Source organism: Phocoena phocoena, chromosome 6, assembly GCF_963924675.1.
Source record: "Phocoena phocoena chromosome 6, mPhoPho1.1, whole genome shotgun sequence".
NCBI classification, from domain to species: Eukaryota; Metazoa; Chordata; class Mammalia; order Artiodactyla; family Phocoenidae; genus Phocoena; species Phocoena phocoena.
In genome coordinates, this window is record NC_089224.1 from 19,522,649 (window position 1) to 19,535,935 (window position 13,287).

Sequence of the window (13,287 nt, forward strand, 5' to 3'; positions counted from 1 at the left end):
TAAAGGAAATAAATTTAGGATTATATTTCATTCAGATGTGGATGGAGGATACATTTCCAATGTTAAACATGGAGTTTATATATGGGCACAAGTTTAGTTAGAAAATATACATTTTTTTGTGAGCTCATTAGGTGATCGTTATTACAATTTACAAAGAGTATAATGACAAATTACAAAGAAAGATAAGCAAATTATCACAGATTGAAATCCTTTACTCATTTTTCTACCTATGAATTCTCTGTTCTGTATCTGAACTTACTAGCAGAATTTCATAGCTGACATTCAACACTCATTTCATCACTAAAATGTATCAAAACTGATTTAAAAGAGACAAATAGTAAAAACAATCAGCCAAAAAGATGTTTTTCAGGTTTCTAATGCAGTTTTGGCCACTGGGCTCTGGTTCACAGGAATATGGGAATGCAGCTGAAGGCCATCCGAGAAGCACTTCCCGGTTTATAAATGTTAGCAGGTGATTGATAAAGGAAGCATAACGGAGGTTTCCACGTAACACAAAACATTAGAGTCCAACTTTGACTTTCATAAACTTCCGTGTTGAATTTTTAAGAGTAGGGCCACAGCTCAAATTCTTATTCTCACTTAAAACCCAAAGGAATTATGCAAAATACATTTCAATTTTAGAGATCAAGTCAGAATAGTCAGAAACTGCCAAACGGTAATTAATGAGCACACCTAAGTCACTGTTACATAAGTAGATCAAGAAGTAGCACTGAGCAGAGCCTCCAGGGACCATGCGTGAGCAAGTTGATGGCACTGCACACCCACCGTCTGTCCCAGGAGGCCAAGAAGGGGGGCTTCATCCACTGTGAGCCTCTGGCTTAGCAAGACGGTCACATCATCATAGTAATACGTAAACGACCACTGCTGATCAGAAGAAATACTCTTTCTGGCTTTCACTGACTGTACTTTGCATGTTGAGCTCACTTTTCAGAGCAGTCTCAGCATTGTCTCCAGTTTTTGGAATATTCGACTCATTTTTTTCATATAGCCACCTCTGTTGATAAATGCGTACAGCAATGGCAGTGATGCAGAGCAAGATAAATATCACAACTGCTATCACACCTACAGAGAAAGGAAAACACAAAGTCAAATTATAAACTGTAAATGTCAGCCTAACTAGAATCTACCCTAGCATCATTTATCATCAGAAAATTTGAAACCAAGTGGTGTTATAACATTAAGTGTACTTCTAAGTCCATGCAAACTTTAGACACAGAGGTTTTATGCCTTAATTTCCTAAAGACATATCATGATTGGATTTCAGTGAATGTTTTCACTCTAAAATGCAGAAACACAATGAGGTCTCTTAGGTTATGCCTACACTTCATGCTAATTGAGCAAGCAGGTTTTTATTATTTTAAAAGTATAGAGTGTGTAGCCCCACCACAGAGTGATTAAATGCTTATGTATATTTTAATGAAAATTCAATTAAATTTTAATGCTGATATACTGTTGAGCTACAGTAATGTGGTGTGTATCCCATCTATCTCTATGAGACCAACAGAGTCTTAAGTGATTCCTGTCTCTGGGGGGTCCACACCCTTGTGTGATCCCCCGTGACCTACTTCTAACCGAAACAATATGACAAAGGTGATGGACTGTACCTGATTATTTGTAAATGATTACATGATTATGTTATATAAGCTTGTAGCATCTGTCTTGCTAGAGTCTCTTTCTTCCTGCTGGCTATGAAGTGGCAAGAGCCATGCTGGGAAACCCCACATGACAAGGAACTGCAGATGGCTTCCAAGTGCTAAGGAAAGACCCTGTCCAGGAGCCAGCAAAAATTCAGAAGCTCTCAGTCTTACCTCTGTAAGACACTGAATGTAGCCAACAACCATGCAACTGAGGAAGTGGCTCCTTCCCCAGTGGAACCTTCAGATAAGACCCCAGCCCAAGACCCCAGATGAGGCCCCTTGATTTCAGCATTGTGAGACCCTAAGCAGAGGACCTAGATGAGATGTGCCCAAACTCCTGACTCACAGAAACTGAAGGATAATACATGTGGATTGTGTTAAGCTGCTACATAGGTGGTAATTTGTCATGCAGCAACAGATAACTAATATACCATTTTATAAAAATTGTAGACATACTAATAACATTCAGTTATCTGGAAAGTAAAAGGAAAACATTTCTCTTGTTGGAAATGTATTGAAGACATTAGGTTTGCCAGCAGTTCTCAACCTTGGCTGCATAGCAGACAATAACTCAGAATCTTTTGGTGGGAGGCCTAGGTATCAGCATTATTTTAAAAGCTCTTCAGATTATTTTAATGCACCATCAGGGTTGAGACTGTCAAGCTAAGCCATAGCTATATCAAGCTATATCACATTAGTGAAGAAGGAATCCATTCTGAAACAAATAGATAAAAAGAAGCATTCACTAGTTAATATAGCTTTAAGATGACTGACACAGGCATTAATTAATATCTCCATTTAACAAATGTAAGCAAACATATGTTACTGCTTAGTTGTATAAATCAAAATTTGTATTGCAAAATGAGGGCTCTTCATTATACTCTGGGACAGACATAAGCAAGTGTAATGGAGCCCAACAAACTCAAAGCTTGGTTGGGTATAACTGGTCACAGAGATTCCTGGGCACATGCTATCAGGAACCCAGACCCCTTCTTACCTGAGAGGAGGTAGCATATTTACTATTTTGTGAATATTCTTAAGTATTCATAAGTAGAATATTCATTACTTTCAATATATTTTGCATCTCACTTGGGAACAAACAACACAGTTACTTTAGTTATTTTTATGTCTAGCTACAGGATCTTGCTTTAAGAGCTATATCATATCCAATTTTAGTGTCAGGGACCAGTAACTCTCAATAACATTGATCAAGCCACTTGATTATATGATGACTCTCACTATTACACTGACCCACCTATACATCCAGGGTTTTCTGTATGTGATTGATCACGTCTAACTCTAGCTTGTTTTTGTTTCATGAGGTTTGGTGGGATCCTAGAAAAACTTCTATCTCTACCCCCTATCTGATGAGATTGAGATAATTTGAATAATGCATCTGATGCCTTTCATAACCTTCCTATCAGCAACTCCAGTGTAAGGGTGTTTTTGACAAACGCTCATGTCTGCCTGTGTCTCCGTCTATCTACACATCTGTCTCTTTCTCTATGCATCCACCTGCCCATCTACAATATGGATCCCTTGGCAAGAAACCCTCTGTGATCTCTGGCTTACCAAGTTTGAATATTGCTTAGGTTGATTCTCCTCTCCTATAACACTCCCTTTGTTTACAAGAGGAGAAAATAATGATGCAGAACATGGAGAAATCCACCTATTGGGATAATCCTTTAAACAGATCAAATATTTCACATGTGGGTGCAGTCTGTGATCAATTAGAAAAAAGTCTGATAATTCTTTTTGGAACAATACACTGGAAGTCTATATACTCAGTGACTGACAAACCACCCAGCAACCGGCCACCACACAGATGGAAGGCAGGTTCAAGTGAATTGTAGGGCCTAGTAAACTGAACCATTCTGTCCCTAAGACCTTCTGTGCTCTCATTCTCCATCCCATGTATCAGGAACCAAGTAGGATTTCTCAGGGGAATGATATTCAGCAAGAGCAATAAAACTCTAAGGACCACATATTTGTTCTACCATCAATTTGACTATTATCTCTGGTCTTGCTAGTAAAAGAGAACAAACTATGATAATTCGTGAAATTTTGAACTTGGATTCCTACTTTGTAAATGTTAATCACATTTAAGTTGATTTATTTTCACTTAGCTTTGGCATTATAGTGAAGTCTTCTCATTAAAAATAAATTAGAATGATTTAGGATTAAGGTTTAATTTAAAATTTAAAACAAAAGTTATTCCTTTTAGATATGCATTCTAAATAACATTTATGGTTTTTATTTGTTCTTGGAGTTATAAAATGGAGGTCATATTCCTCATTCATTACAAAAATAAAAGTAGTTGAGACAGAAATGGAAATGTTAAAATTCTTACATAGATAGGGTCAGCACTTTAAAATGTCTGAATACTTTCCTAATCGTCTGGAGAAAACTGGTGTCTGGATGGATACAGACGAAATGAACAGATCCAATCTGAGCAGGTGTGTAGCCGGCCTGAACAGTGGACGCCCAGTCCTATCACCCAGCTCTAGCAGTAATTACCTCACTTTGAGGTAGCAAGGAATGGAGAGCAGTTTATTTCTACTCACCAAGCAGAGTTTGCAAATTACTCACATTCCAATAATCTAATTAAACAAATTAAAACGTTCCTTGAATGATAAGGAGGGAGAATTGAATATTAATTTTTTGAGTCAGACCTGGATAAATTTTGCTTCAAAGGATATATTAGAAGATATTTAAGATGCGATTAGTTTTACTTCTTCAAATATATATATATGCATATAGATGAATGGATTTATTTGATGGATATCGCTTTCCATCTATCTATCTATCTCTCCATCCTAAGATAAGCTTGATGCCAGACACAGTTCTATATCTTTATGTTCAGGAAAATGGCAATTTGCATAGCTTAGGTGCTTCTCCCAGTATGTTTTATTTTTAATCTTATTTTTAAATGTTTTGGGCTAAGAGACTGAGAGGTCCATGGCTATTTTAAATCAAAGAAGTAAAAGTAAATGCATCTTAAATATGTATATATCCTGAGAGATACTTATGGCTATATTCAAATGAAAATCCTATTATTCTGTAGTTTGGCAACCATCCTTTAAAAAGTGTTTCAGTGGAGCCATCGATTCCTTCTCCTAAGTATCTCCAAAGGAGCTGAATTCGGTACAATCACGTCAAGAACATGAGCAATTGTATGTGGCCTGCCACTGCCATTGATCTCACAATCAGCATGGATTCTCACGGATATGTTTTGGACTTTGCTAACAGTGACAACAACTCCAAGGACGAGGTCATTCGCGGCCTCGTTACCTCCGATGACCGCGGAGTCACTTCTGTTCGCGTTAACTAAGGGCGTTCCCTCATCTGTTGATCCAGAACGACCTACAGTAGAAAAAGAATGACAGAGAGTGGAAAGGAGAACTTTTGAGAAATCCACAACATTTGAAAGAAGAGGAGACAACGCAGAGACAGAAATGAACTTGAAACGAAGAACCGAGAATGGAAAGACCAGGGAAGGGGGAAGGTGTACGAAAAGAGGACTTTTGGAAACCTCTGGGATGAAGACTGGGTGGAAGACCGCGGGCGCAGAGTGACCGCGGTCAAAGGGCCACGCACCTGCGCCGCCTGAGAGCGGTCGGGTCGCCTCCGGCGCTGGAGCTCCGGGACCCGCCCCCTCCGCGCAGCGGGACGCGGCGGCCACGTGTCCGCGGACAGTGACCCGGGCGGGCCCGCCCGGGCGCAGCGCCGCCTTCAGCGGGGCGGCGGGACCGAAGCGCACTGCCGAGAGGCAGCCGGTGAAGCCTAGCGCGCCAGCCCGCTGCGTGTCGCGATCCGCGCCGGGAGGCCCTGCGGGCAAAGAAGTGGGACACACCGTTAGGGCTCAGGAGCTACTGGCGGGGACGCAGGAATAGCCTGAGTCTGCGCAGCAGTGATGAACTGAACTTCCCTCCGAGCCCTTCGTTTTTTGGAAAGAGCCAGAGTCGGTACCTGCCGCCTTGGTTGATGCCCTGCGGGTGCTCACTCCCCGTGTGAGTCAAGTGAAGCTTCTTTGGATGCAGTCACGGGGCACTGACGAATGAAATCCTCCGCCAATGCATTTTTCAAAATATTTTTAATAGCATTTTGTGGCCAGTAATTTAGGTCTCCTGGGTTGGGGGACAGCAGCGTTCTGGGAATCCCTTCTTGCAGTTCCCTCACAATTAACACTTTATTCTGGCTGACTGTTCTGAGCCCCACAGAGAGGGCCTCTCCGTAACTGCAAGTGCTGCCCTGGGAACTCCGCACCACACTTCCTTTCCCCCTCTTCACAAAGGTGGTCTCTGTCTCGGGTCCATAAATCAAGGCTTTTGCCGCCATCAACCCCCTCCTGATCCCCGCCCTCAGCCCCATCTGACAGAAGTTGGTTAATAAGACCGAAGAAGAGCAGCGACGGACACAGGAGAGAACATCTATTCGTTCACTTCAGCTATGATTACATCCCGCAGTGCGCTTGCTCAGTGGGCACGAAATCTGACCAAAGGCCCTTAGCTGTAGACTTCAAGTTTAAATGTATCAGTCTGGGAAGCGTCCATGTCCCCCACAGAGGAAACCACATAAGTATGAGGCAACTTTGGCATCTGCTGTCAAACTCCCTCTCACTTCACCTTGTGTAGAAAGGCTCGTTGCCTCTTCTTTTTCAAACAATCATCAACAGCTACCAAGAATTTACCAAATGATTACCAAATGATTCCCATAGGCTGGGCATTGTGCTAAGCGATTTATAGACTCGTGAATAGTGGCATTTGAACTCTGAAGCCAGGGGTGTGTAACCACGCTTCCAGCTAGCCTCGCCTGGTGCATCAGTTACAGAAGGTCACTCTCCTTGGATCATCCCTCTCTCATGCAACATGTGGAAAGCCCGTGGTGGGTAGTGTGTTTTATTCTTGCCTCCCCCTGCACTTAACTTAATGTCTGTTACATAGGATGCATGCAATATATATTTTATAATCAAAGAATAAATTTAGTCCCATTACCACCCTTCTGTGGACAGTTTGGGTATTGAAATTTTTAAAAATGTGTCACTCTCAAGGTGTGACCTGAGAAATTCAGAGGACTGACCTTGTGATGAAAGATTACTTGCATTGGCTCCAGATAAAAATGTACGTCCATAGTTGGCTGCCATCTTATGCCACTGAGTTTTACTGAATGTCGTGGTAACTAAACACACCCTCATTGTCACTAAAGTTAAACAACATACCCTGAAGCTTCTATTTGAAGGATAGCAGAATATGCCACCCCCAAATATGCCATTTTGGCATAAGGATTATTTTCTTGAAAAACAGCAGGTACAAGGACACTGACATCCGCTTTCTGTTCCTGAAAGCAGGAGATAAAACTCTTATGGGAAAGCTGCCCTTTTTGTACCAGGAGGAAAAATACATTTTTATGACCAGAGATAAGGAGACCAGCCCAGAGAAATCTGTACATACCAACCTTGTTAAAATAACCCCTATCTTCCTTTCATCTCCTCATACATTTTAGTTGCTTTTTCACAATCACCACTCTCTGTTCAACCTCATATATAAACACTTCGACCTATCTGCTTTTTGGGTCTTCATTTTCCTGTAGGGACTCCCATGTACATTTAAAAATCTGTATGCTTTTCCCCTGTTAATCTGTCTTATGTCAATTTAATTCTCAGGTCCAGCCATAGACCCTAAGAGAGGAGAGGTCAAGTGTTGCCTCCCATACAAACTCATGGGGTGGATTTCCTGAATCTTATTACAGGTCTCACCGTTTTTCCTGTTAAACTTCATCTCACTATTTCAGTCTATAATTCCTGAAAACCAAATATTCTGTATCCTTATTTCTTCTGGCTTGGAAAAGAGCTGTACCTTCAAGAAAAATGGCCTAACTTTGAGATTTTCAGCAAATGTATTGGGAGTTACTTGGGCTTACAAAATTCTGTTCATGATTTTAAAGTTGCAAAAGTAAATGTTTGCTATGGAAAAGACCTCTAAAAACAACTAAAATTGGTGGCATGCATTTGCATTGTTATAATCATAATAGACATCTGTCTGACACATATAGCTACCTTGGCAAAGGTGATTATACGAGACATCAAAGATCTTTATGCATGTGGAATTTCAGGTAGCTCCTTAAGTACACTGAAGTAAAATGAGCTAGGCACAACCCAACTAAAGGATTATCAATTAAAAGGGTAGTTTAAAGATGACTTTACTTTTTAAATTTTGCATTCAGATATTATCTATTTCTTTTTTTTTTTTTTTTTGCGATACGCGAGCCTCTCACTGTTGTGGCCTCTCCCGTTGCGGAGCACAGGCTCTGGACGCGCAGGCTCAGCGGCCATGGCTCACGGGCCTAGCCACTCCGTGCCATGTGGGATCTTCCCGGACCGGGCACGAACCCGCGTACCCCCCATCGCAAGCGGACTCTCAACCACTGCGCCACCAGGGAAGCCCTATTATCTATTTCTTAAAGAAAGGCACCCTTGCTTATGTAAACTTGAGAGAATGTCAAGAAGAAATAAAATGGGAGACACTGCAATAGTAACACAGGACTTTTGCAAGGCTAACATCTGAAAAAAAAAAAAATTACAGGTAAAATAAAAGTTTTAGTTGTTGGACAAATACTAGCTTTCCTGTTCCTGGTCAAAGTCTGACCTGAGCACTACTAGGCAAGGGTAACAGAAGGAATCTCAGGCAGACATTTATCATAATGAATTAGGCCAATTTTGTGGAATTTATTTTTTAAAGATAACCTAACTTCATGCCTTTAGATAGCATTGTTACTAAGGAAAGAAACATCAGTATCATGTCATATTGCATTATATTTTCCTGTATTTCAAGACTGTACTTAATATTTATACATATATGTGGATTTGTGAGTGTGAATGTGTATGGGTGGATTTATATGTACCTGGAGAGCCTATCATTAATCATGTAGCTGTAACTATGTTATGCATGTACATGTGGGTATAAATATACATTGAAAGGTTTGGTGCTCACAGTTTCCTGTCAATTTTCCATCCTGAGGTCATGGTTTTGATTCATTTTTTGATTGGAGTAATTCTCTAGTATTTTCTTAAGATGGGAAACTTGATTAGTATTTAATCTCAATCTTTCCTTGTCATCCAAAATATCTTTTTTTAACCTGGTCAGATAAATTATATGTTAGATGTATGAGTTGCAACCATTCTTCTTAGCAGTATATCATTCTCTCATTTTTATTCTATTGCTGCAAATGAGAAGTTGGATGCTGATGTCAATATCATTATTTTCCATTGTACTAACTTCTGTCTAGAAAGTCTGGAAGATTTTTCTCTATGGTTTTGTAATTCACGGATTTTCCCAGAATTTCCCCAGATGTGTGTCTTTTCTCATCAGAATCAGTGAGTCCTTTCAATCTGCAACTCAGGTTTTCCTTTAGCTCAGAGAAATTTTTTTAATACGTAAGTATTATCTTTGCTTCTAATTCTCTTTCTGGACCTCTATTTGTTCATATTAGGTTTTCTAGATCTAACTTCCAAATGTTTTATTTTTCCCTCCTAATTTCTACGTCTTAATCTTTTTGCTCTGTGGCTTGAGACATTTCATCTACATGATACTCCATGCCACTATTTAAGGATAACCAGTGATGATTTTCTCCTTTAGATCACCCAGTGAAATTTTGAAAAATCATATTTTAATTACCAGAGTTGGTGCTTGTGTCTGTGTGTGTGACTTTATTAAAATCTCTTTGAGTGCCAAGTTTCATCCTAGTTGTCTTCCGTCTTCTTCAATAGCTCTATTTTGATGCAGGAAATTTTATTTATTGTTTTTTCTTCTTTCTCTACCCCTACTCTTGCTTTTAGATTCCTTTAGTGGTGGCATCATTATTTACTTATTTATTTATTGGGACTGCTTATTGGGACTCCATGGTTAAGGATGTTATACGATACACAGGTCCTGACACTGTGGACAGTGCAGCTTCTCTGCCCTATAGTCAGCAGCAGACCTGCATTCAGACTATCTGACTCCTTATAAAGCACAGGAAGAGGTCTCTCACCCTCACCCTCACCACGGTAGGAAGGATGTGGCCCAACAATCCATCCCTTTCTCAGCTCCAGGAGGAGCAGAGAGGATGGGGACCGTAATGTGGAGCAATGTTGACCTTCCCTTTGGAAGTCTTGAGTTCTCTGCAAGGCAAATTTTCCCCAGGATCCACGGTCTTCACATACCACCCTAAGACTGCTGTGTACTCCTCCTCCAGTCCAGAGGGCAAACTCCTACCCCAGCTCTCTCATTCACACTTTCCTGCCTCCTCTTGCCTGCTGGACTGGCCCTATAGTTCCTAGGTTCAGGGGCACAAGCAAGCTGAACCGGGAGTAGAGGCAAGTCTTATGGTCCAAGCGGCATTTCCCAGAAACAGGTCCACACAAAGTCAGCATCCGAATTAAAAGAACTGTACTTTTTTGTTATTGAGCTGCATGAGCTGCTTGTAAATTTTGGAAATTAATCCTTTGTCAGTTGCTTCATTTGCAAATATTTTCTCCCATTCTGAGGGTTGTCTTTTGGTCTTGTTTATGGTTTCCTTTGCTGTGCAAAAGCTTTGAAGTTTCATTAGGTCCCATTTGTTTATTTTTGTTTTTATTTCCATTTCTCTAGGAGGTGGGTCAAAAAGGATCTTGCTGTGATTTATGTCATAGAGTGTTCTGCCTATGTTTTCCTCTAAGAGTTTGATAGTTTCTGGCCTTCCATTTAGGTCTTTAATCCATTTTGAGCTTATTTTTGTGTGTGTAGTGTTAGGGAGTGTTCTAATTTCATTCTTTTCCATGTAGCTGTCCAGTTTTTCCCAGCACCACTTATTGAAGAGGCTGTCCTTTCTCCACTGTACATTCCTGCCTCCTTTATCAAAGATAAGGTGACCATATGTGCATAAAGACACAGACCTACTGGAGAATGGACTTGAGGATATGGGGTGGGGGGAAGGGTGAGCTGTGACAAAGCGAGAGAGAGGCATGGACATATATACACTACCAAACATAAGGTAGATAGCTAGTGAGAAGCAGCCGCATAGCACAGGGATATCAGCTCAGTGCTTTGTGACCGCCTGGAGGGGTGGGATAGGGAGGGAGGAAGATGCAAGAGGGGAGAGATATGGGAACATATGTATATGTATAACTGATTCACTTTGTTATAAAGCAGAAACTAACACACCACTGTAAGGCAATTATACCCCGATAAAGATGTTAAAAAAAAAAAATAGAACTGTGCTTAGAAAGACAATGAGTGCAAATCCATCTTCCCTGTTAGCTGACTCCTGACATTCCATCATTAAGTTCCTTCCTTTTGGCTCAAAAATTTTCTTCCCTTTAAAGTGTAAAGAGAAAAAAAAGGTGGGGGAACCTTAGGAGAATACTTAGTGCATTATTAGAAATTTACACATCAGGATGAAAATGTCTGATAAACCTCTAGTTTGAGAACACAGGCATCAACAGAAAGTAAGGGGCAATCAGGTGCAGTTTCATGCTAGGAAAGAAGGGGAGGAGAAAGTGGTTTGAGCGTGGATGTGAAGAAAAGTCATGTTTAGGAAAAAGTGAGCTAAGGGCTGAGGATAAAGTTCACTTCTACTGTAATTTTGAGTAGAACCCCTTAAATCACTTTGGATAAAAACAGATTTAATATATTTTTTCTCTTAAAAAATGTCTATGGTACGAAATCTTGAGAGCACGATCACATTTCCAACAATTTAGGACATAAACATTCTCAACTGTCTCAGGTATTGGGTAGTGTTGCCTTTAAAATATATTGCCAAGGCCATGCATTCCAACACACGAGATGATTTCTTGTTTTGTGAGGAACAAGCATGTTAACAAAAGGTTCACAAGGAAAAGGAAGGAACAAAGAATTAAAATGTGTGTGGAGAGCTTTCTGCTACCCACAATGAACAGTGTTTCTGAAAGGCACTGGCAGTAAACAGTGGAACAGCGAAAGGAGCATTTCCAAGATTCCCTGAGGCTCTCATCTACAAACAAGAATCAGGAAACAGAGTGAATTGTCCATGGAATTGCAGGAAGCAATGAAGAGCATCAGAAAGGGTAAATATGTAGATAATTGAAGTGAATATTGACTGTTTAAAACAACAGCAATAATAATGCCTTGTGGAAAAAAATAATATGTAAAAGTCAAATACATGACAACAATGGCAAAAGGGGTGGAAGAGGAAGTAAAAGGGAAAAAAAATAAGGTTTTTACATAGTTTGGGAAGTGTACAAAGTAGTATATAATAAATCAAGGATGAATAATTAATCTTAAGAGTAACTGATAAAAAAATACAAAGAGGTACAACTATAAAGCTAATACAGGAGATTAACAGTCCCAAACTGGAAGCAATCCAGCTGTCCATCAACATAAGAATAAACAAACTGTGGTATAGTCATGCAATAAAAGACTACCCAGCAAAGAGAGCAAGTGAACTACTATTACATGCAACAACATGGATGAATGTTAAAAACATTTTAGTGAATGAAATTGGCTAGACTGAATATAAGTATCAACCTGCTATTTATTTTGGAGTTGATGAAACCAGAGTGAACTTCCTTTATGCTAGCTAAATAAATGACATAATTAGAAAATCATGCTACACAGACTTTTTCAGTCTTGTCTTTCGAACAGCTCAGGGTTGGAGGGACCTGATTTTCAGAGTCAGAAAGAAGTGAATTATTCCCTCTCCCCGGCACCCCACCCCACCACACCAAACTATCCCTGGCACTTGCAACCAATACCTGGGAAGAAATCAGGGATGATTTGGGACCCTAAGCACTTTAACAAGCACTCCTAGCAGGTATTTACTGGAAGAATATTCTTTAGTAAATTATATCAACTCTTCCTATAATGACATTTCAATAGTCTCTGCCACCCTTTCACATGACAAGGAAATAATGTCAGAATCTACATGTGTGCTGCTTTTAGCTCATCAGCTCTTTTTAAAATTGTGACTAGGTTTGTCCAGACTTCTCTTGATGTGCCCTCACTCCATCTCAGAGGTCCTTAATCCTGGGCCTTTCCAGTTCTCCCCCTCTATTTCCCATCAAACCCTGTTCTTGAATAAACTCATTCACACAAGAGAATAAATGTCCAATTATGACTCAGTGTTCTAACTCTCCCAGGTACATGTGCAGAAAAGGCATTAGCAAAAGAAATAAATCTCTAATGGATTTTTTTCCTTATTTTTGAGATTCATTTCAGATGCCATAAAATTCATCCTTTTAAAGTGTACAATTTTTAAAGTGTACAATTGTACACTTTTAAAGTGTACAATTCAGTGGGTTTTTTTTACAGGGTTGTAAAACCTTTCCCAGTAATTGCAGTATCTATCACCCCGAAAGAAAACCTGTACACATTAGTGGTCACTTCCCACTCTAACCTCCCTCCCAGCCCCTGGAAAATCTAAACTACTTTCTGTTTCTATGAATTTGCCTATTCTGGACATTTCGTATAAAAGAAATCATACATTATGTGGCCTTTTGTGTTTATCTTCTTCCATTTAGCATAATGTTTTCAAGGTTCATCCACGTGGTTCCATGTATGAGTACTTCGTTATTTTTTATGGCTAATATTCCATTGTACACCACTTTTGTTTATCTAATCCTTAGTTGATAGACACT

The 13,287-nt window shown here is 39.9% G+C and overlaps 1 protein-coding gene across 4 annotated transcripts in view; it reads right to left on the reverse strand.

Annotated features, from left to right (window-relative positions):
• Positions 1–889: 889 nt before the first annotated feature.
• Positions 890–13,287, reverse strand: part of LOC136124350 (contactin-associated protein-like 3) — a 146,622-nt gene continuing 134,224 nt past the window's right edge. For 3 of the 4 annotated variants that reach the window (XM_065879004.1, XM_065879001.1, XM_065879002.1), the window contains 3 exons: positions 5,265–5,486; positions 4,950–5,021; positions 890–1,083 (listed from right to left, as the gene is read on the reverse strand). In XM_065879004.1, the coding sequence (XP_065735076.1) occupies positions 890–1,083; positions 4,950–5,021; positions 5,265–5,486 (488 nt within the window). Of the gene's footprint in view, positions 1,084–4,949; positions 5,022–5,234; positions 5,487–13,287 lie in introns of all 4 variants that reach the window. The other variant, XM_065879000.1, reaches the window with a different exon arrangement.